The 24,985-nt window shown below is 35.8% G+C and overlaps 1 protein-coding gene across 7 annotated transcripts in view; it reads right to left on the minus strand.

Annotated features, from left to right (window-relative positions):
* The window catches only part of PCDH7 (protocadherin 7), a 477,823-nt gene that overhangs the window by 174,445 nt on the left and 278,393 nt on the right, over nt 1-24,985 (minus strand). The window contains exon 4 of one of the 7 annotated variants that reach the window (XM_044946017.2): nt 775-2,641. The exons of the other annotated variants lie outside the window; for them this stretch is intronic. Coding sequence (XP_044801952.1) covers nt 2,508-2,641 — 134 coding nt within the window. The 3' untranslated portion in view covers nt 775-2,507. Of the gene's footprint in view, nt 1-774; nt 2,642-24,985 lie in introns of those variants that run through there. 7 annotated transcript variants of the gene reach the window in all.

A 24,985-nucleotide genomic window follows, 5' to 3' on the forward strand; every position in this document is an offset into this window, starting at 1 on the left:
AGAGTACTGGAGTGGGGTGCCATTGCCTTCTCTGGCTAGTGGAGGAGAAAATGCTAAAACCTATGGACCCTGTTTACATTCATGTGGGTTGGGAATTATCCATTGTTAGCCATGCAGCAGAAAAGGAAAAAATAAATCCTTTGAGGATACAAATCTTTCTAAGGATACACTGTACTCAAACGATCCCTTACACAGCATTCAGAATGAGACTAGCTGACATGCTAACATTTACAGAACATTAGAGAGATGTACAATGCTTTATGCTTTGTAGTACTGGCTTATTTAATCTTCACCACAATTCTACAATGTACAATGTAGAAGTTGTACATATTCATATATTGTACAATGTACAATATGAAGTTTTATTATTTCTTCCCACAGAAACAAATAAGGACTTAAGAAGATTAGTCATTTCTCAAGGTCACTCAGGTAGTCACAGAACTAGAATTTGATCCCATGTCTATTTGACTTCAAAGCCATGACCTTAACAATCACAGTAGAGAAGTTTTAAGGACAACTCTATGGCTAATATCCATAAAATTTTATATGTGTTTATTGAAATTCCACTAATGAAATTTTATATAATATGTATATACACACACATGCTTATGCATATGTATATATGTGTGTAATCCTAATTTGGAAGATATATTTTAATTATATTCAATGAAGAAGATTAAAAACACAGAAACTAAGATAAGTCATCTGATATTAACAAAAGGAGCAATGAATCTTCAAAAGAATGATGACTAGTTTTATTCTTTGACGTCTATTTCAAAGGCTAAATTGAAAACATTTAGTCTTTGTCTTTTAAAATGAAATAAGAACATGCGTATCTAAATCTGCACTGTGCAATATGGTAACCACTAGCCAAATGCATCTATTGAAATTTAATTAAAGATTGAATAAAATTTTAAAAAATTAGTTCCTGTCACATGAGTACCAATCTAAATGGAACTAAGGATGAACTAAGCGATGCTTTTATCAAGGATGATCTACACTAATTCTTTCCCCTTTTGTAGTCAATGTTCTCTTTCCCCCTCTCACAACCCTGCACTCTGAATAAGACAAATTGTTTGTGATTTTCGCATTATCTTTAACAGGATCCACTGGACAAGTTGTCTCCTTAAATGAAAATGAAGACGGCCAAAATAAGAACTGACATTGAGACTTGAGGGTGAGGAGTGTAACTCAGTTTTCTTTTAGCATGAGTCAATGGTATATTTCAGGAGATACAATTTAAGACACATTTCATTGATGACTTGATGGCTACCAGGAAGAGGAAGTATTCTAAAACAGTTGTTTGTTTTTTTTTTTTTTTGAAAAGCATGACATTTGAACAGAAAGAAATAGTGTGAGTGAGAAAGAGATGAAGTGATGAACAAGCAATAAACATTTATATCAATAAAATCTCATTTTAAAGGAAAGTAAATTGTCGTCTGTCCTTACTATAGTCAACCCTGATTATTTTCATTATATATATAAAGAATTTTAGATAGTTTTCTATAATCATTATGAAAACAAGGAGATGGGCTATTATGTTTAACAATTTCCATAAGTGACTTATAAACGAGTTTACATTTTCAAAATGGGAGGTTGAACAAGACGGTAATTTCAATTGTGAACTTATTAAGAAGTGAGCTCAATTTATGCTTTTCCCCATTTTTAGCCTTTGAAAATAGTTTCAATGATAAAGACTAGTATCAATGGCATCACCATTTTTAATAGCACTAATGATCTTCACAATCACAGTAGCATTCACCAACTTTTATAAGGCTGTTGGAATTTATTAGTGGTTTGCTTGTCTATTTAATGTCTATTTGATAAGGCTTTGCCCATGGTAGATTGATTTAAATTCTTTTGAAACTTTGGATTGCATATAAAGAACACATTCACAAAAGAAATTTCACAAAAGAAATTTGTGACTAATTTGAAAAAGAAAAGATTCTGATTGGAAAGAATCAGAATCTTTTTCTTTCATACATGGAGGTTAAAAATATTTATGCAAAACCATAATTCTTCCTCCCTAAGTAGACAAGTTGTGAATGTCCACAGGTGTGGAACAGCAGAATGCTTGATCTTATTTAAAACTACATTACACAAAAAATTCTAGGTTTAAAAATAATCAATCAACTAGTGTTTAGTATTTATCCTCAGTATAATTAATTTTATAATCATCAGCCTAGTAATCTCTATTTATCAACATTCTAACCTAGTTAATCACTGTATTATATGTTCACATACCACATACACTGCTGAGAAACTTTTAAGAAAACTGAAAGTATGTGCATACATTCTAAAATTTTTTTTCTAGTCACATCCTGAAGAAAACTCTTGATAATTTGATAAGGTAATGATTGTTCCATCTCTCTCAATCTCTCTCCATCTTTTTTATATCAAACCTTTCTTTTTATAGTCAGATGATGGATAATATGTGGAAAATATACAGTGCCCTCATTCAGTCACTAGCTACTCCTTTTTTACTTCCTTAGCTTGGCCACAAATATCTAACTCATTGAATGGCCTCCAAAACATTGCCTGAGGGTAGGCAGGAGGAGAAGGTGGAGCTCAAAGTGTGCTGTGCCTTCAAGAATACTGCCCATTGTTTTAGTACCTGCAGTTCCTTGGAACGGTGCGGCACCTGTAAAAGGTTAATGAGCATAGAGACTTTCAGGCATAATGCAAATTACAGACAGACAAACACAGACATTTCATTGATAAACAGACAAGCAACATGCACGCTGCAGGCACACTACAGGTGGCAGATATTACTGCAGCTCCACCATTGGATGATCTTGTAGATCATGTGTATAAACGAGTTTTTTGTTTTTTCATGTGAGATAATATTTTCAAGTACTATTTAAAAAAAAGGAAAAATCGTTTTTCAACAGTTGTCAGGTATTCTTGTCTTATCTTGCATTGTAATCAGATGTTTATGTCATCCTTTTTGTTACAGGTCATTAGAAATCTCCTCAACTTTATCAAATAAATCAATTAAATAGATCTTTTTAAAAAGGTTCATTCTTTCTTTTTTAAAAAAGCCTGATTCACTTCCATCCAAAAAGTATTGAATTCATAATTTAGGCACCTTGTCTTCACTATATTTGATAAACATCTTTACTACTAAAAAGAAATCATGGTCTAAATCGTCTGCAATAAATATCTTAAATGGATTCAAACTCTCTGAGCTATTAAAAAGTTCAGTCAGGACTTTTTGATGAACTCAATTTTTTAAAAAATCAAGCTGTCAGGTTTTTTAAAAAATCCTAAATTGTTTATCTTTAAAATTAATATTCATGGCTGTATGAGAATCATCAAGCATTAATATACATGCATTAATACTACCATCATTGCAGAGGGCCTGCAGAGAAAGAGTTCTTCCATTCCCAGTTTCATTTTTTAAACAATCTCTTGCTATTTTAGCAGCACTCAACACTAATACAGAAGTAATCAAATTAGCATTAGCAGTTCATGTTGCAAAATTCAATTTGTACTGCCACCACATCAAAGTAAAAATATTTGCATATCAAAAGTAAAAGAGGTGGGATTTAAATTAATTTAGTGTCTTAAACAAAATTAAGTAGGCCTTGATGGTAAATTAAATGATAAATAGTTCACAAATACCAAACTAGAATATATTTATATTTCTTTTCAAAAAATCCCAAGGCCTGTGTACTAAATGCTAATGAAATATGAATATTAGAAAAAGAATGGAATATGACAGTGCATATGGAAAATGTTGGGTTTCTCATATTCTGAGAATTCTGTTTAAATTTCATTCAGACTGTAGTGTTTACAACTGTTTATAACTCAGAGTATATAGGTGAAAATTCTATCTATTTTCTATCCATCTAGCATAATACAATATTCTAAATCTAATTATCACCAATATTTTACCATGTAAGAAAATGTAGTGGCTTTTATACACTTGTGGGCATAAACATGACAAAATACTGTGACTTCTAAGAAATACATTCCTGTTTTTAATCACCTGCTATTATCATGAAGTTTCCATCTGCTTATCATAATGATTAATGTTTTAATAGCCCTTTCTCATGTGGTGATTCATATGGCCAAGTTGGGAGAAACACACTTTTTTTATGAGTGGATATTTTCATGTAACCACAACTATGTGCTTCTCAGGGAAGGTGGGGGTGGATAACGTTTTCAAAGGAGTAAATCAAGCCTTTAAAATAATTTACATTTCTGCTTTAGCTCAGTCTTCTCCTAACAGAGACCTAGTGAATGACCACTGTTTGCAATATAATGGACTCCCTGAATATTAAATATTCCCTAATGTACCCAGGGCATTATGTTCCTTCCTCCCTGGCAACAAACTCCCAACCTGCCTGTTATGAAAACTGCTTCCTAGGTCATTAGTATGTAACTCTGCACTGATATTTTATTTTTTGTTTCCTATTCCAACTAATGTTTAAACTAAAACATGTTTCTATTGTACTACCATGCTTTCAGATATTTCCAAAATATAGAAAAATGTAATGTATTCAGACTATTTTATCTTATATGCTTACTGGAAAAGAAAGAAAATGCTGTTTTATGAGCCATTTTCATGATTTTAAACAATGTGATATAATTTGAGAAATACTAGTGACAAAATTTCCCAGAGATATTATAAGTAGTGTCCACAATATTTTCTAAGTACTAAATGGGCTTCATGGAGCTAATCTGATGGGTAGCTATACTTAGAAACTTTTAAGTTATTAGCCAGGTGCCCTTACAGAAAAGACATATCAGGAACAGGTAAACAAGAAAAAGAAAGCATTTTAAAGTGAAAACTTAGGATGAAATACATATAGTTTATTAGCTTCATCTAACTTCTAAATTTCAAGTTGTTAATTACATGATATTCGGGTAAAGGTGAGCAGGCAAAATGACAAGTTTTACATTTACTTATTAATTAAAGAATTATTGTCCTTGGATTAAGTTTTGTTGCTGCTGTTTTTTGTTTGCTTTACCCTGTGAATTGGAAAAGCAGATTTTCGAGTATGGTACGAGAGTAACATTGGTTAGCTTCCCCATAATAAAGGAATAGACTGATGAAAAAGTCATTCTTTGTAATGTATAACCTATGAAATTGTAATTTCCATGTATGTGTGACATATCACAATATGCTATGGGATATTATGCCCAAAGATATTTTCAAATACATTCTGAATATATTGGAGTACTTTTAGGTAAAAAAAAAATTGAGTTGTACAAAGATCACGTTTGTCATTGTTCAACCATTTCTTCATAATGATACTCTAGTCATTTTGTGGGGGAGGGGCAGGGATCATGTGAAATAGGGATTGTCTGTGCATTTCTCACAGATTTTGCTTTGCAGATTTGATATAACATCTACATAAAAGTGAATCATTTGATAATCTAACGTGGATACAGTATTTTGTTCATTTGCATGCTTTTAGAAAGGCCCTTCTAACTAAAATCTATTTTCATGGGAAATAATAATTCTCTTTTCAGGAATACAAGAGCTTAATTTTTTAAAAAGAGAAAAAAGTGACCTTTTGGGAAGAGAGGACAGAGATCTGAATATTAATGCAATCAGTAGCTGTCATTTAGAAGACAAGGCAAAATCATCTGCAGACCAAAAGAAACCTAAACCTAGATATCTATGACTCAATAGAAATTATTAATAGGAGGAAAATTTCAACTTAAGAAACATGTGGTTTAAATTTTCCTTGTTTTTAAGAAAGATTAAAAATACCTATTTCAAGTCACTTAGCTATTTCTGGTAGGAATAATTTAAGAAAGTTACAGTAATTAGTATAATATATAATTGGATTATGACATGTTGCATAGGAAACTCTTATACTTTATTGCATAATCAGGAAATGGTATTTCATCTATTTTTTGTTGTCATTCATTTAAAACTACAAAGACCAAAAGAAATAAATTAAATGAAAGGGTAGTGAAGTATTTAAAACTATATAGTTCAGATCTTCTTTTACAGATAAGAACACTGGAGTGCAAAAAGACAGTGGTTTGCACAAGGTCCCACAACTGGCAGCAAAGCCAGGAGCAAATCACTGATTTATAAATTTCAAAAATTAAGAAATGTGCTTATTTCAATATGAGAATAAGTAATTTGAAGGAAGATCAACTGAGAATTGATGAAGACCTGCTCTATTACAGGCACTATGATACATGCTTTATATACATTTTTTTCATCTCACTCTAATTCAGGAAGTTATGGATTTTATTAATTTTTTTTAATGAGAATACTGAATATCCGAGAGACTAAGTAAATAGTTCAAGGTTACAGAGTTTGTAAGTTGATTGCATAGTTACCACTAAAATCCAAAGTGTTCCTCTTTCCTATCTCAGTTTACACATTAAAATAACTAAAACTGAAGGCCAGTTCTATAACCAAACTAATATAGAATAATATTTGTTGAAATAATGAGGGTGATGATTTATAAGCTTCCTAAAGAGGAATCAAATGCAAATTCAATAAATACTTAGCTGTACTTGAGGCTCAAAACAAAGACAAATGAAACTTTTTAGCAAGAGGACATAAAAAACAATGTAGAAATGTGGCCTTACTTTCCTTGAACAATGTTACTAAACCTAGCCTTTGCCCCAAATGACTAATGTAGTTCAAGTTTGAGCAGAATTTCTTTTCATACATATTTAGCTTCCTAATGGCTGTTTGTTTGTTTTTCCTTTTCCGATATGAGAGTTTTGTTTGGATTTAACATGCCTTTGCCACATTTTACTTGGATTATTCTATTGCCCATGGAGATCTCTTGACTTAACTTGTAAATTTCATTGCCATAGAAAGGACCAAACCGGTTGCTTTCAGATGCCTTTAGATGACTATAAAGGACCCACAAATAATTTTTAGAATTACACATTGGTAGGCATTTTTCTCTTGGATATAATTATATTAACTTTGCTCTCACTGTATTCTTTATTTGGGAAGCCTATATTAATGATTCCGAAATCACAGACTTTTAGAATTCGTTGAAAAGGCCCTAAACATTTGAGACTTCAACTTCTTATGTTTATGTATGAAGAAAATGAAGACCTGAGAAATAAAGTTGGATGAAAAAAAATTTCCAAGTAAGAGAAGATCCAAGGCCACATCTAGTACTAATGAACCTATTTGCAAGACAGGAATAGTGACACAGACGTAGAGAAAGGATTTATGGACACAGTGGCACAAGGAGAAGGTGGGACAAATTAAGAGAGTACTGTTGACATATATACACTACCATGTAAAAAACAGAGAGATAGTGGGAAGCTGCTATATAAGGTAAGAAGCTCAGCATGGTGCTCTATGATGACCTAGAGGGGTGGGATGCGAGGAGTTGGAAGGGAGGCTCAAGAAGGAGAAGATATATGTACAGCTACAATTGATTAACATTGTTGTACAGCAGAAACTAACACATTTTGAGACAATAATCCTACCACTTAAAAAAAAAAAAAATCTAGAATTCCTAATCCAGTACTCTTTTCATTCAAACACAACAGCAGTGATAGACAAACACTGCCCTAGCAAAGATTCCTAGATATTTAATGATGACAAATGAAGGCTGACCATTATCCAAGAGTGCCATTTTAAACAGACTTTTCTGTTTCAGTGTAGTGCTATTTATGAAGCAAAACCTTATATTAAAACTAACACCTCCATATTGATCCCTCCCTTCAGCTCACCTTTACCTCCTGCACAGATGAGCCATGTGATTTTTTTGTATTTCATATATTTTTAAAAAGTAACGTATCTGAATGTAGAATGTATTACTGATTCCTTTATTTCTCCAGCTCTGTAAACAATAAATAGTTGTTTTTTCTAGTCCATCAATCTCAGTACTATAGACACTAGTGTAAGATCACTACCTGGTGTAAGAAGTCTTAGGATTTACTACAAAACAATGTGGAATGCTTTTTGTTAAATCCACACAAAGACTTTCTTCGACTCAATGGTGTGGGGCACTATGACAGCACAGAGTGTCAACAGACAAACGGAAATACGCTGTTACAATGCTATTATTAGTATTTATAAGAGCTCTAGTGCTCTTGATAAATGAAGCCACATTAATTAGTTTCAGGATTGTATTTTCACTTTGGCATATCCACTAGCACTTCTGAACATGCAATTAAAATATTTCAAAATGTCACTTATGTTTCCATTCTACAAGAAATGCATACTGATTATGGCCACTTGATTTATACTTGGACACATACATTTAGAAACAAAATGTGTTAACATTTTAGGGTTAAGAAATCTCTCCTACACTGCTTGCAATAAAATCTGATGAAAAACAAAACTATCAATGCTGATGCAAATGTATAATGATAGTATTTTTCTGAGTATGAAATATTTCCAGTTGTATATAAATGATCCAATCCTGGTAAGTTTGCTTTGCTTTTATTTTGGAAAATGTAAATTCAATGAGAATTTTGGGATAATCAGAGAAAGCAGACAGCTTTTTGGACTTCTCAAGTTAGCTCTCTGTTAAACAAACAGCATCATTGATTTGAAAGTTAGTAACCCATGTATTGACTTTACAACAAATTACCATTCTCTCTTAAATTATGGGAGATTGATTTTCATCTTTGTCCAATAAATACCAGAAATCCTTTGATTCATACTAAGAATGGTTTAAAACAAAGTTGATATATTTTCTGTTTTCTATTAAAAAGAAAATTACAGTATAGATTAGATAGATGAAGATACATGTATACATATAAATATAGATGTATGTGTATATAATAATAATATTTTCCAATTGTTTGGCCAATGTAATACCAGCTTGATTTCTTGTATAGATGTAGTCAGAGAGCAAAGTAAAGCTACACAAGGGACCCCCTGCACTACTTCCTTGATCTCAGGAAGAGGGAAGAGATGTCTGGACAAATGTAGAGGCATGTTGCTAATCGCTTTCCTATAAATGATAAATTGAGTTTTGTGAGAAGAACAGGTTGTATATCTGGCAGATCCCAACTGCAATTAATGTTTACTGTTTAAACCACTGAAATATTTTTATTCCTATCTTTAACTCCTCAAAAATCAATAATTCAGAAAATCTCTAAATTCCTCTTTAATTCTGCAGGAATATTCTAGGTACTATCAGACCTAGACTCAAGTGCCCCTCCTATCTTGTAGATATGAAGGACAGTACAAGAAATGACACTCAAAAACAGGGTGGACAGAGAAGTTACTGTTAAATGTGAAGGAGGTCAGTAGAGTAACTGAAAAATAAAAGAACCCTTGATGGCATTTAACACATAACATAGCAGTCCATACATGATATGAAAAAGGTTAAGGGTTATTTTATTAATTAATTTAAAAAGGAGGAAATTTGAAAAAGGATTCTAAAATTCAGTATTTGGGTAGAGATCCTAGCTTTGTTCTGAAGATCAATCAAACGTGGATGTCAGGCTTGAGAGGCACCATGATTTTATCTCCTACGGGTGAGAAAAGAGTGGAGGTTATCTTGAAAGAAAAAGCCAGAGCATAGATAGATCCACCAGGAAAAGTGGGTGGAGGAGAAAGAAAGTGAAAGTGTTAATCGCTCACTAGTGTCTGACTCTTTGGGATCCCATGGACTATAGCCTGCCAGGCTCCTCTGTCCATGGAATTCTCCAGGCAAGAATACTGGACTGAGTAACCATTCTCTTCTCCAGGGGATCTTCCTAACCCAGGGTTCGAACCCAGATCACCTACATTGTAGGCAGATTCTTTACCATCTAAGCCACTAGGGAAGCCCAGGGATGGAGAAAAGAAGTAGTAAAAACTGGGAAAGAAATCGGAGATGGGAGAGTTTACTGGAAAGATTGGTGAACACTCCTAAGGAGAGGGGCACGTGAAAAGGGAAAAAGAACTAGAGAATGACACGTGTATCCAGTGTTCCCTCTTCTTCCTTCCTGCCCTCCCCTGCTCTGCCACTGCAGTTCTCCATTCTAATAGAGTCCACGCACCAGCAATAGAAACAGAACAGAACCTGGCCGCAAAGGGGAGTGACTAGTACTCTAAACTGTAAAAAATATGAATTCTGACTATCTCTATACTGGGCCAAAAAACAAAAAAGAAAGAATAGACGCAACGTTAAAAAAAAAAAAAACTTAGTGACATAGAGCACAAAGCATTTTCATATCAGTCAACACTGGCATCAGAAGACTCAACATAAAAGAGCAAGGTTAAGAAGAAGGGTGAAAACTTAATCCTTTATTATTCCTGGATGCTGTATACTAATACATGAACTGATACACTCTATTAATTTAAAAGAACAACTTTGAAGAGCTTGTACTTTACTCAGTGATGGAATATGGGCTTTTTATTGTCTCAAATTGATTTGATTTCTAATAAAATATTTGCTTCAACCTTGGGCAGCAAGGCAGCAGATAGCTCAATGTAAGACATTAATATAATGAAAAATTGTGATATTTTCCCACGCAGTTCAAAGACTCCAGTGTTATACATCAAATTCATGTCCCTTGTAACTAAATCTGTCATAAATCTAGGCATCCAAAAATGAAACGTGTTTCTCAACAATAATCTACTGTCAATATTAACTTAATAAGACTTCAAATGCTACAACACTTTCTGGTGGTTTTTAAATTCTTCACAAATAAACTATTGATCTTGGTTTTTGATAATGATATTAATAGAATATACAAATAGGAAAATGAGGCATGTGAGGGATTACCGCATCCCAATCATTGAAACTGTACTTTTCTTTTAATCTTTCATGATCATAAGTAAATATGCAAACAGAAGCAAAGGTAAATAAATATTCTTATAAATTTTATATTTTGTTACACAAAATTAATAAAATTTAATCTTAAATTTTAAGAATTTAAAAATTATTGAAAAATTTGAAACTTCTAAGAATTAAAACATAAGCAATTTAATTATAATTACTAGAAGTGTTTTTCCCCCTTTGTTCAATAATGAATGAATCACCTGTTTCTGAGTGATCAAGAAATCCTATTCATTTATTTCTTTACAAGCCCTGTGTTTTCTTCTCTTCAGAATCCATTAGAGAAAAAAATATGAATTGTGAAGTTAGGAGTAGTTCTTAATGTTCATGTTTGGCTTCATTCTGTCTGTTAGTACTTTGTGGGCAAGATTAAATTCTGTTAGATATAAAAGGAAATCCTATGCTTGTGCTAGTAGTTAAATATGCTCTTCAGAGGAAAAAATAGTTGTAACATCTTAGTGTTAGATAATGATCTTGTGAGTTGCAGATTATTATGACTCTGAATTACTAATCTGATACTTATGGAAAAGTGTGTTTTTGTTACCAGAAAGCTATAATGTAAACAGTTCTCTTGAGTTCTTCTATGCCCAATGTTATTTTATGTGAGACTGGTAAGATGTAGAGTGAATATTGATACCCCATAGGCTTCCCAGGTGGCTTAGTGGTAAAGAATCTGCCTGCCAATGCAGAAGACTCAAGAGGTGAAGACTTGATCCTAGGGTCAGGAAGATCCCATGGAGTAGGAAATGGCAACTCACTCTAGTACTATTGCCTGGAGAATTCCATGGAAAGAAGAGCCTGGTGGTTACAGTCCATGGGGTCACCAAGAGTCAGATACAACTGAGCATGCACACACCTTTACCTTTACCTTTTTTCTTTTTAATTATCTTAAAGCAGAAGCATCTTTAGCTTCTATGCAGTGGAAAAAAAAGAAAGCAAAAGGCCCTTTATTTCCCAAAACTATCAACATTGTTGTTCTAATAGTTCAAAGAATGGAAAAGAAACAAGAAGTACAATTCTTGAGACTTTAATATAACTATGACAAAAACTCTCTTTAATAGCAATGTTCTAAGGTATTCTCAGGGTGGACGCCACGATGCCATATCAGCGTATAGGAAAATAAATACCATCAAACTGACCTCTGTGAATAAAAACTTGCTAGAATGTAACATAGGAAGTAATTTATGAGGACTGTATATTCACTACTGAAAAATCTAGTTCAATGGTGAGACTCAGAAATAATTCCTACCATTAAATGCAATTCTTACCATGGAAAAAGTACTTGAAAAATAATTAGTGACATATAATGATTCTATTTTACAGATAAGAAAATTAAGGATCAGAAAGGTACAAGGCTTTGTACCTTAGGGATAGAAGGTACTCAAGGTCACACATAATGCTGGAGGCAGAGTCAGGATTGAAAACCAATTATCTTGGATATTGATAGGTCCTGATTAATGTATAAGATATTTTCTTATGCATCAATAACCATAGGATAAAGAGAGTCAGGCCCCTATGAACTTAGATTGGGCCACATATATGTATAATATCTAGTTCATTGCAACATTATAATGACCTTTTGAACTATATTCATGAAATATGGCCGAACAACAAAGAAAATTCAGAGTATGCAAGAAAAAATAATCAGCTGCAAAGTTTTAGATTTACTTGAAGACAGGGTATACACATCTTCACATCAACATATATGCATCAACAAAAGTGCAACAGTCTCCACATGTTATTTAAGTACCAAAATTTTTATTTCAAAATGGTGTTTGAGAGGGAAAAGATAATTGTCAGAGTCCTTAACACATTTAAAAGCACCAGATCAGAGATTACTGGGCTTTCCTCATAGCTCAGACGGCATGACTGGCCAGAGGAGAAGAGGGCTGGGGAAAGAAGAAGCCTGAGATTTAAGCTTTGTAATATGTGGATCAGAATGGCAAAGAATCTGCCAGCATGGCAGGAAACCTGGATTGGGAAGATCCCCTGGAGGAGAGCATGGCAACTCACTCCAGTATTCTTGCCTGGAGAATCTCCATGGACAGAGGAGCCTGGCAGGCTACAGTCTATGGGGTTGCAAAGAATTGGACACAAGTGAAATGACTAACACTTTCACAATTTCACGCACAATAACGAGCCACGTGAAATTTCCATGCCTCTGACTGTAATGAGGGAAAGGTGGGAAGAGTAATATGAATACTGAAATGCAATTCAGATAATTTCTGAGAACAAAATCATGCTTGCAGATTTGCATTTGATCATATCTCTTAACATTCTACCACATTGCAAACTTTGCTTCCATACAAGTCCTCCAGAAATAGAAGGCCAAGAGAAGAGGGAGCAGAAGAAAAATTGTATATTGGCTCCAAGAGAAAGTATTGGAAAAAGCAGGTCTTGCTTTGAGTACAAAACACCTTACTGAGCCCTCATAGACAGAAATGGGGCGAATTATCTGGGAAACAATGTTAGGGACAGAAAAAAATGAGAGGGGCTGAGAAGATTGAGGACAAATAGAAAGGTGCCACAGAGAAAGGAACCCAGTGTTACCTACCTAGATAAGTTCTAACTCTTCCAAATAAGAAAACTGATCTAAAAAAAAAAAGAAAAAGAAAACTGATCTAAATATTACTATTTTTTTTCATATCTGTTGTACATAGAAAGCTTTTGAAGAATGATACTCTAAATGCCTGTTTATCAGTATTACATGTTTAAAATTAAAAGTTATTCAGATTTTTTAAATAACCACATATTTTCATTGGCGGCAACTATTCACAAATAATGAAAGCCATGAAATGAAAAGACACTTGCTCATGGAACAAAGCTATGACCAACCTAGAAAGCATATTAAAAAGCAGAGGTATTACTTTGCTGACAAAGGTCCATCTAGTCAAAGCTGTGGTTTTTCCAGTAGTCATGTACTGATATGAGAGTTGGACCATAAAGAAAGCTGAGTGCTGAAGAATTGATGCTTTTGAACTGTGGTGTTGAAGAAGACTCTTGAGAGTCCCTTGGACTGCAAGGAGATCCAATCAGTCAATCCTAAAGGAAATCAGTCCTGAATATTCATTAGAAGGACTGATGCTGAAGCTGAAGCTACAATACTTTGACCACCTGATTCAAAGAACTGACTCATTGGAAATGCCCTGATGCTGGGAAAGATTGAAGGCAGGAGGAGAAGGGGACAACAGAGGATATGATGGTTGGATGGCATCACCGGCTCAATGGACATGAGTTTGAGCAAGCTCCCAGATTTGGTGATGGACTGCTTTGGGAGCACTCAAGATCCTGTTTGGTTTAAACACTTGCAAACTTTTGTGGAAGGGAGGCCAGCTTCAACATTCAGAGATAATAGGCATTGATAAATTTTAAAGTAATTGTAATTTCAGGCCAAAGAGCATTTTTCACTAGTGTAACATGAAAAGTGAATCAATTCTAAGAAGCTTTCAGCATATAAAAAGTGTTCAGGAGCTAAAAATGAATAGACGAATAAATAAATAAATGTGACAAGTAAAGCTGGGTAAACTGACATCATTTTGCTTTGTAAAGTGGAAGTACTTTAAAAATATAAAACAAATGGGCACAGGTAATATTATCTCTGGAAAATGCCCGTTGCTTGAACACTTAGTAGTCTTCCTCAGATATTAAAAAATCACTAAGAATGTCAGGGTTTTTATGTAAGTAAAACTATTCTTATATAATGATTTTCCCTGTGTGAGTGAGGGACATCCTGTATTATATAAATAATGAGGGAGAAAAAAAGAATTGTAATGATTTTGGAGATACGACATTATACATTTTTAGAACATGCCAGAGTGATATGTATTCTTTGGAAATCTGTTTCATGGCTGTTTTATAAGCCAACATATGAGCATTTTGAGTCAATCAAAGTTCAGTGAAACTTCAATTTTCCCAGTTCCTGGTAGGAGAACACAGCACGTGCGCGCATGCATGCACGCACACACAGACACAGACACACACACACACACACACACACACACACAAGAAATGAAAGGGAAACAGAGTAGGTTTGTAAATACTGCTTTGGCTCTATTTTTCTAAGGGGTTATCTGCTCCCTGGATTCTCTCTGCTGGCAGTCACCCTGCTGCCAGCTCCAAAATCAGTCACTGGCCAGAGAACTACATACGGTAGTTCCAAAGAGATACAACCTGTGTGCTTAACTTAGGCTAATAAGAGTGAGAAAGAATAAGAGAAATACAAGCCAATTAAATAAAGGGTGGCTTTCTTCTATGCTGCTGCTAAGTCACTTCAGTCGTGTCCGACTCTGTGCGACCCCATAGACGGCAGCCCACCAGGCTCCCCCGTCCCTGGAATTCTCCAGGCAAGAACACTGGAGTGGGTTGCCATTTCCTTCTCCAATGCATGAAAGGGAAAAGTGAAAGTGAAGTCCCTCAGTCGTGTCCGACCCTCAACGACCCCATGGACTGCAGCCCACCAGGCTCCTCCGTCCATGGGATTTTCCAGGCAAGAGTACTGGAGTGGGGTGCCATTACCTTCTCCGGCTTTCTTCTATAGTTGTTTCTGATTCCCATCCCCCATCCGACTCTATTTTCTTCAAAATAGACCTCATAAAATATACTTTAAATAGAGTGAATAGAAGGCAAAAGAAGACGAGGGTGGCTGAGGATGTGATGGTTACATAGCATCACTGACTTAATGGACCTGAATTTGAGGAAACTCCTGGAAATAGTGGAGGACAGGGAAGCCTGGCGAGCTAAAGTCCATGAGGTCACAAAAAGTCAGAAATGACAGCACATGAACAACAAAAACAACACAGTAATATGCCAGCATTTTTTAAATGGTTACCGTGGCCATTAAATATGGCCACACAATAGGGACTCCTGAGCTGGGCTATCCTTTCCAAAGGTGGTTATAAAATACTACCTTACGTGCTTAATATGTCTTGGCACTCCTGGATATTTTGGTTAATTATCAGAAATTAGCTTGAGGGAAAGATTAATCTTTTTAAGTAGCCAACACACAACTGGTAATTTCCAGTTAGTCAACTCTCAAGATAGCTTCCTCTATTTCTTATCATTATCATTATCAAGAAAAATGGGAGGCTTACACAGTGAAAGTCTCTATTAGCCAATTTAGTTCATTAAGTATCTGACTTTTGGTTATGAAATGAAGGATGCTTGAATTAAAAAAAAAGGAACTTTTATATTTAGTAGGAAATCATTAAGTGTTTGTGAAGAATTTCTGTTTTGTTTTCCTCTTTAGGTCACCCAAAGCATTATAATTAGTAATCAAAGAGAGAAATATACATTTAAGAATGAAAGGAAGGAAGGAAGGGAGAAAAAAATTGCTCTGATTGGAATTAATCTACTGACACCAGAACTTAGGACTTGTCTTGAGAAACAAGAAGGCTTCTAGCAGTATTTGTTCTTTGGAGGAATTCTAGAAGACACTTGGGCTAGATGTAGGGGTATCTGCCCCAAATCTACGCTCCTACTCCTGAAGATCTTCCTTCTTGCCTTTGCTGTTTTGCTAGCAATTAAACAAGACTTGCTTTTTCTCAGTGACAGAAAATAAATTCTCATGAATTCAACAAACAACATTTTCCAGCAAATTTCAGGTTATACTTTTTTAAGAAGTAAAATAACTCAATCCATTTGAGTAATTCGTTAAGGGAAATTTGAGAGCTATTACAACAGAGAGTAATAAAATTTCCTCCCTTAACGACAAATTGGATACAATGGAATCCGAACTAAACTATAAAAAAATTTGGTGATTTGAACCTTAGTAGCACAGCAATCCTGGCATATCTTATCCAGTGCAGTTTTACCCCCATATTCATTTCATTTCACCCTCTATCCTCTGCTATTACCACCAATATTTAATGCATTCAGTCATCCAGAAATTTTTGACTTTAGTCCCCATTCTCAGGAAGACCTCAGTTATCACTTTTTCTTTTGGTACTAGAACATCTTTCCTAAATTCCAGTAATGTAGTTTGTTGTTCAAGACCTGTAGGCAATCCCTTATCACACTCAAGGGCTTCCCTGGTGGCTCAGATGGTAAAGAATCTGCCTATATTCTGAGAGACCTGGTTCAATCCCTGGGTGGAGAAGATCCCCTTGAGAAGGGAATGGACACTCACTCCAGTATTCTTGCCTGGAAAATTCCATGGACAGATGAGCCTGGTGGGCTACTGTCCATGGGGTCACAAAGGCTCGAATATGACTGAAACGACTAACACTATCACTCTCAAAGTTAAACCACTTGAGTCTAACTGGTCTACCCAAATTTATCTTCCCAAATAATACTTTCTCCAAACCAATCTCCCCTCTTGTCCCCAAACATGTCATGACATTTTTCAATCCTTGCTCATGCTGCATCCTCACTCTTTCTGGGTACCTTTACCTAAGAGCAAATTTATCATGAGTTCAATCTGTGCCCAACACCACACTCCTAAATATTTTAGGGAATGTGTTTCTGGATATCTTAATTTCACAATCATATCATCTTTTCAGAGGTCAGCAAAGTAATCTATCATTTCTTCATATCCCTTCAGTTCAGTCACTCAGCCATGTCCGATTCTTTGCGACCCCATGAATTGCAGCACGCCAGGCCTCCCTGTTCATCACCAACTCCCGGAGTTCACGCAAACTCATGTCCATCAAATCGGTGATGCCACCCAGCCATCTCATCCTCTGTCGTCCCCTTCTCCTCCTGCCCCCAATCCCTCCCAGCATCAGAGTCATATCCCTTAATAATGCTTATTTCTCATTTAGCAAGTTTTCTAGAAATATTTGTAAGAATTAAACTGTCTAAACTAGAAGAAAACAAACATAACACAAAAGATGGTGAGCAATATCTTTTAGAATTTTTTCATTTGAGGATGAATGTTAGTTTATGTGGCTGAGTCTATCTCGATGGGGTGAGGTCGGGTGAACCAGGTCTGATTTTACATAAGCAATTTTATGTCATCTTAGGTGGAATGATCTTAGCCTAGAATGTGGGATGATGTGGGTGAGTCCAGTGATTTCAAGAGCAAAATAAGATCTGTGAAGTGTAATTGAGTTTTGGAGATAATTTGTTTGTGCTGTAGAGGACAATTACATAAAAAAATAGGTTGGGCATTTTAATGGTCCTGATCACCTCACTCTGTGAGAGTGGTGTGCTCATTGTGAGACCTGTTGAATGCATGTACATCAGAAAATGACTGAATTTTCAAGTTGGAAGGGACTTTGGTGGGTCATGTTACTAAAGTTCTTTATGTCCTATATGGTAGTAGCCTCCTCTATTTACCTTTCATAATCTCCATTTTACTGTACGGTCACTTGGAATTGAAATAACCTCTGGAAAAAAAAAATCTACACACACACACACAAAGTAATGTAACAAGTCAGTTGACTGACTCATATCAAAAGAAACATTGTGCTAAATTACCATAATAGCCTACAAATTTTAGCAACTGCAAATGAAATATTGGTGTTCAGATTAAGGGAAATTGGAACACTTTCCATTTCCATAATAATAATTCTGACAATTAAAGAGAGAATTATTTTAGTTATAAAAAGATTTTCCTTTTCATCTTAAAAAAGTGATATGACTAACATTATCACAAAGACTGGAACTTCTTAGATTTTCTATAAATGTTAAGCAAATTATAAATAGAGTCATCTTAGTTTTTTTTGTTGTTGTTCATATGATCTTTGTAGCTTTTGCTTTAGTCACATATGACCTTTTATGGTTAGTGTAGCTACTAACACAAGCACTTTGTTAAAAGGAAACACTGACTTAAAATATATCATTCATTATGCACTTTGGTCAAAAATGTTTGAAAATCACTGACAAGAAAGCTTGTTTACCAACAGAGACAGATTCTAATCCTGATTCAAAATTTTGGGAGGGCTGGGGATCTGCAGTTTTAATAGGGTGATTCTTATACAGATGGGTTGAGAACTACATTTTAAGAAATGCTGATCAAATCTACAGTAGTTACCAATAAAGCTGGAATTACTGAGCCACAATTACCTAGGACATTTTAGAGAAATAATCCTGCCTAAACTTGATTTACATAAACACACAGCAGGTGTTTGGGTTTATTTTCTTATTGCTTTGCTGCCAGAATTCAGAGAGTAATTGGAGCCCTGGTTTCAGTCTACTTAGAGATGTTGTTTTGTTTTATTCTGTTTTTCCTGGAGATTAAAAAACCTGATTATAAACTCTGTTAGCCCTTTCTTAAGGTTTCTCTAACTACACATGCGTTTAGTTTATACAATCAAGTTAAGAAACTTGGGATCAGAAACAAATTCTAAAAACTAACATAGTTTAGCTTTCAACCCAACAGTTTGTAACTTCTAAATCATCTCTGGCAGGGAATTCTTTTGCATATTTCTAATGATGTGGACCTGATTACTTTAAAAGGTAAATGATTCCATTTGGATAACCTGAATTATCCTATTGAAGTGTATGTAATATTCCTTCCTAGAACTTTAGCTACCAAATTACAGTATCATTGATCTTAGAGCTATGTGTCATTTGTATCTGAACTTACACTATACTTTACTTATGAGGAGCCTGAAGCTTAGGCAGATGAAGAGACTTTCATCAAGTCAGAGAACAGATTCTGAAAACCTGAGCTCTTAAATACTTTATACTACAATAACACCATTTTACATATTGCTCTGCAGCTGCAGAAAATATAAGAAATCCCTCTTCCATCTGACAAAGCTAGTTAATAGTTAGCAATATCTTCTGTAAACCAGTATTGATTGACTGAGTTACATAGATGAAGTAAAGAAAACAATGTTTTCCTTTTCTGTCTTCCAGAAAGGAATGGGAGGTAAAAAAAGAAGTCTGATATTTAAAAGGTATCATTCAACTCATATGAAATATTATTTGTGCCAGAAATAAAAAAACTACCACTTTGTCACACTTCTATGCTGCAATAATTTACAATAAAATACTGGGAGCATAATAGGTCTATTTCAAAATTGTTATTAATAAAACACTATTTATATAGCACTTACTACATGCCAGACATGGCATGCAGGAAGCAGGCGAGACACAGAGGTATGCACAGTTCACGGTGTTCCGACTCTGTGGTCTGATCACTGGGGTGAACGTATCTGCCGGGCGAATGAGGCAAAATGAGTAACTAACTCTATGCCTCAGTTTCCTCATATGTAAAATGAGGACAATAGAATTGTTGTTATTTTTTAATTAATTAACAATTCAGAGAGAAAAGTCTAGTGCACAGGAAATGACTGATCATCAAAATGGTTATCTCTTTAATTCATGCAAAAATGATGTGCAGAAGGAGATCTTCAGTAAAGTCATGAAAGTGTCTGCAATACTCAACTTCTAAATAAAGATAAGATATGAACATGAGTCCATTTTAACATTGAGATTCATAATTTTAATCACTATTGTTACTGAAAACCAGAGAGTAAAGCTTCCAACATTGTTCTACACATTTTGCTGAGAGATAAGATACCTTAAAATCATGTATTTCAAACTGAGTTTTCAGTTGCAGGCACTCTCTTTTTATTTCTTCTCCTCTCTTAGTCTACTTTCCTTTCTTTCTTCCCAAGCAGTCTTGGATCTATGAGACTCAAAAATCACATGTGTCAGGAGGAGCCAAGATGGCGGAGGAGTAGGACGGGGAGAACACTTTCTCCCCCACAAATTCATCAAAAGAGCATTTAAACATCGAGTAAATTCCACAAAACAACTTCTGAATGCCGGCAGAGGACATCAGGCACCCAGAAAAGCAGCCCAACTCTTCGAAAGGAGGTAGGAAAAAATATAAAAGACAAAAAAAGAGACAAAAGAGGGAGGGATGGAGTTCCATCCCGGGAAGGGAGTCTTAAAAAGAGAGAAGTTTCCAAACACCAGGAAACCCTCTCACTGCCGAATCTGTGCCGAGCTTTGGAAGCACAGAGGGCAACATAAAAGGGAGGGGAAAAAAAGATAAGCAATTAAAAATCGCGGATTGTGAGCCCTACGGTAACTCCCCCAGCGGAGAAGCAGCGCAGACGCCTGCACACGGCATTAGCAAGCGGGGGCTGGGCAGGGAAGTGCGGCGCGGGCTGTGTCCCTTAGAGTAAGAATCAGGCCGAATGTCCTGAGCGCTATCTGAGCGAAATAATTTGGGCTAGCAAACCAGACTGTGGGATATCTACCACGCGAAAAGCCAGCCCTAACCTAAGACACCGCCAGGCCCGCGCACAGAACAAAGGACTGAACAGAGATAGCCGGCTGCAGACCTTCGCCCTCCGGTGACAGGCAGCCAGAGCCGGAAGGGGGCAATCGCAGCCCCAGAGAGACACTATCTATAAAACTGTAAGCAGGCTTCTTTGCTAACTAAAACTTCTTGGGGGTCTGGACGGTCAACAGCTGCCTGAGAAGGTGCGCAGGTTTTACACCCAGATAACCGAGTGGCGGGGAGGTGATAAGTCGCAGCATTGGCGCCCGCCAAACACCTCATCACCTGAGCTGCTCGGATCTGGGAAGAACACAAAACGCAGGCCCAACCGAGTCTGCGCCTCTGAGGACTACCCGAGTGCCTGAACCTGAGCGGCTTGGACCTGGGAGCTCAGCCCAGGGCCGGCCTCTGATTGTTCCCGGCGGAACAACCTAGAACCCAAGCAGTGTGGGCAGGGAGGCTACACGTGCCGTGAGCGGGGGCAGACCCAGTGTGGCTGAGGCACTGCGAGCACACGCCAGTGTTATCTGTTTGCAGCATCCCTCCCTCCCTCCCCACAGCGCAGCTGAACAAGTGAGCCTAAAAAAAAAAAAAAAAAAAAAAAAATAGTGTCCTCAGCCATGCCCTTTGTGTCAGGGTGGGAACCAGACACTGAAGAGACCAGCAAACAGAAGAAGCTATAACAGAGGGAAACGCCTTGGAAGCTACAGGCCATAGATTAAAACCCTGTGGTTACTACGGATTACATAGGAAGGGGCCTATAGATCTTGAGAAATATAAGTCAGACTAAGGAACTGCCAAAAATGAACTGAACCCACAATACTCACAACAAAACCAGAGAAAGACCTAGATATATTTTTACTATTTTTATGATCAATCTTTCTTTCTTTTTTTTAATTAAAAAAAAATTTTTAAGTCCTCTATTGTCCTTTAATTTTCACTTTTATAACTATTACTTTGCAAAAAAAAAAAAAGACCCTATTTTTTTTTTCTTCTTCAGCAAACTTCATATATATATTTTATAATTTTTTGACCGTGTGGTTTTTTTTTTTCTTTTTTCTTTTTCTTCTTTTCTTTAACATTGTATTTTTGAAATTCCAAACTCTACTCTATATTTTAAATTTTAGCCTTTTGGTATATGTTATCAATTTTGTACCTATAGTTTTTTTCATAATTTCTGTGACTTTTTTTCCCTCTGTTTCTTTCTCTTCTTCTTTTATATAACATCGTATATCTGCAATTCAAAACTCTACTCAAGATTTTTAATTTATGCTTTTGGTATTTGATATCAATTTTGTACCTGTATTTCTTTATAATTTTTGCGACATTGTTTTGTTGGTTTGTTTGTTTTCTCTCTTTATTTTTCTTCTTCTTCTTCTTCTTTTTTTTTTTTTTTTAACGTTGTATTTTTGAAATTCCAAACTCTACTCTAGATTTTTAATTTTTGCTTTTTGGTATTAGTTATCAATTTTGTACCTGTAGTTTCTTTATAATTTTCATGACCTTGTTTGTTTTTCTTTGTTCGTTTTTTCTCTCTTTCTTTTCCTTCTTCTTTTCATTAACATCACATTTTTGAAATTCCAAACTCTACTCTAGATTTCTAATTTTTGCTTTTATGTATTTGTTACCAATTTTGTACCTTTAAGAACCCAATCTTCAGGACCCATTTTTCACTAGGGAATGAGATTACTGGCTTGACTGCTCTCTCTCCCTTTGGACTCTCCATTTTCTCCACCAGGTCACCTGTATCTCCTCCCTAACCCCTCTCTACTCTACCCAACTCTGTGAATTTCTGTGTGTTCCAGACGGTGGAGAACACTTAAGGAACTGATTACTGGCTGGATCTGTCTCCCTCCTTTTCATTTCCCCCTTTTATCCTTCTGGCCACCTCTGTCTTCTGCCTCCTTCTTCTCTTCCCTGTATAACTCCGTGAACATCTTTGAGCAGTCCAGTTGTGGAGTGCACATAAGGAAGTGACTACTGGCTAGTCCACTCTCTCCACTATTGATTCCACCTCATCTCATTTGGGTCACCTCTAACTCCCTCCTCCCTCTTCTCTTCTCCATGTAACGCTGTGAACCTCTCTGAGTGACCCTCACAGTAGAGAAACTTTTCATCTTTAACGTAGATGTTTTATCAGTGGTGCTGTATAGAAGGAGAAGTTTTGAAACTACTGTAAAATTAAGACCGATAACTGGAAGTAGGAGGCTTAAGTCCAAACCCTGACTCCAGGGAACTCCTGACTCCAAGTAACATTAATTGACAGGAGCTCATCAAACGCCTCCATACCGACACTGAAACCAAGCACCACACAAGGGCCAACAAGTTCCAGGGAAAGACATAACAAGCAAATTCTCCAGCAACAAAGGAACACAGCCCTGAGCTTCAAGATACAGGCTGCCCAAAGTCACCCCAAAACCATAGACATCTCATAACTCATTACTGGACATTTCATTACACTCCAGAGAGAAGAAATACAGCTCCATCCACCAGAACATCGACACAAGCTTCCCTAACCAGGAAACCTTGACAAGCCACCTGTACAAACCCACACACAGCGAGGAAATGCCACAATAAAGAGAACTCCACAAACTGCCAGATTACAGAAAGGACACCCCAAACTCAGCAATTTAAACAAGATGAAGAGACAGAGGAATAGCCAGCAGATAAAGGAACAGGATAAATGCCCACCAAACCAAACAAAAGAGGAAGAGATAGGGAATCTACCTGATAAAGAATTCCGAATAATGATAGTGAAATTGATCCAAAATCTTGAAATTAAAATGGAATCACAGATAAATAGCCTGGAGGCAAGGATTGAGAAGATGCAAGAAAGGTTTAACAAGGACTTAGAAAAATAAAAAAGAATCAATATATAATGAATAATGCAATAAGTGAAATTAAAAACACTCTGGAGGCAACAAATAGTAGAATAACAGAGGCAGAAGATAGGATTAGTGAATTAGAAGATAGAATGGTAGAAATAAATGAATCAGAGAGGATAAAAGAAAAACGAATTAAAAGAAATGAGGACAATCTCAGAGACCTCCAGGACAATATTAAACGCTACAACATTCGAATCATAGGGGTCCCAGAAGAAGAAGACAAAAAGAAAGACCATGAGAAAATACTTGAGGAGATAATAGTTGAAAACTTCCCTAAAATGGGGAAGGAAATAATCACCCAAGTCCAAGAAACCCAGAGAGTCCCAAACAGGATAAACCCAAGGCGAAACACCCCAAGACACATAGTAATCAAATTAACAAAGATCAAACACAAAGAACAAATATTAAAAGCAGTAAGGGAAAAACAACAAATAACACACAAGGGAATACCCATAAGGATAACAGCTGATCTTTCAATAGAAACTCTTCAAGCCAGGAGGGAATGGCAAGACATACTTAAAATGATGAAAGAAAATAACCTACAGCCCAGATTATTGTACCCAGCAAGGATCTCATTCAAGTACGAAGGAGAAATCAAAAGCTTTTCAGACAAGCAAAAGCTGAGAGAATTCTGCACCACCAAACCAGCTCTCCAACAAATACTAAAGGATATTCTCTAGACAGGAAACACAAAAATGGTGTATAAATTCGAACCCAAAACAATAAAGTAAATGGCAACGGGGTCATACTTATCAGTAATTACCTTAAACGTAAATGGGTTGAATGCCCCAACCAAAAGACAAAGACTGGCTGAATGGATACAAAAACAAGACCCCTACATATGTTGTCTACAAGAGACCCACCTCAAAACAGGGGACACATACAGACTGAAAGTGAAGGGCTGGAAAAAGATTTTCCATGCAAATAGGGACCAAAGGAAAGCAGGAGTAGCAATACTCATATCAGATAAAATAGACTTTAAAACAAAGACTGTGAAAAGAGACAAGGATGGTCACTACATAATGATCAAAGGATCAATCCAAGAAGAAGATATAACAATTATAAATATATATGCACCCAACACGGGAGCACCGCAGTATGTAAGACAAATGCTAACAAGTATGAAAGAAGAAATTAACAATAACACAATAATAGTGGGAGACTTTAATACCCCACTCACACCTATGGATAGA

This window comes from Bubalus bubalis, chromosome 7 (genome assembly GCF_019923935.1).
Source record: "Bubalus bubalis isolate 160015118507 breed Murrah chromosome 7, NDDB_SH_1, whole genome shotgun sequence".
NCBI lineage: Eukaryota > Metazoa > Chordata > Mammalia > Artiodactyla > Bovidae > Bubalus > Bubalus bubalis.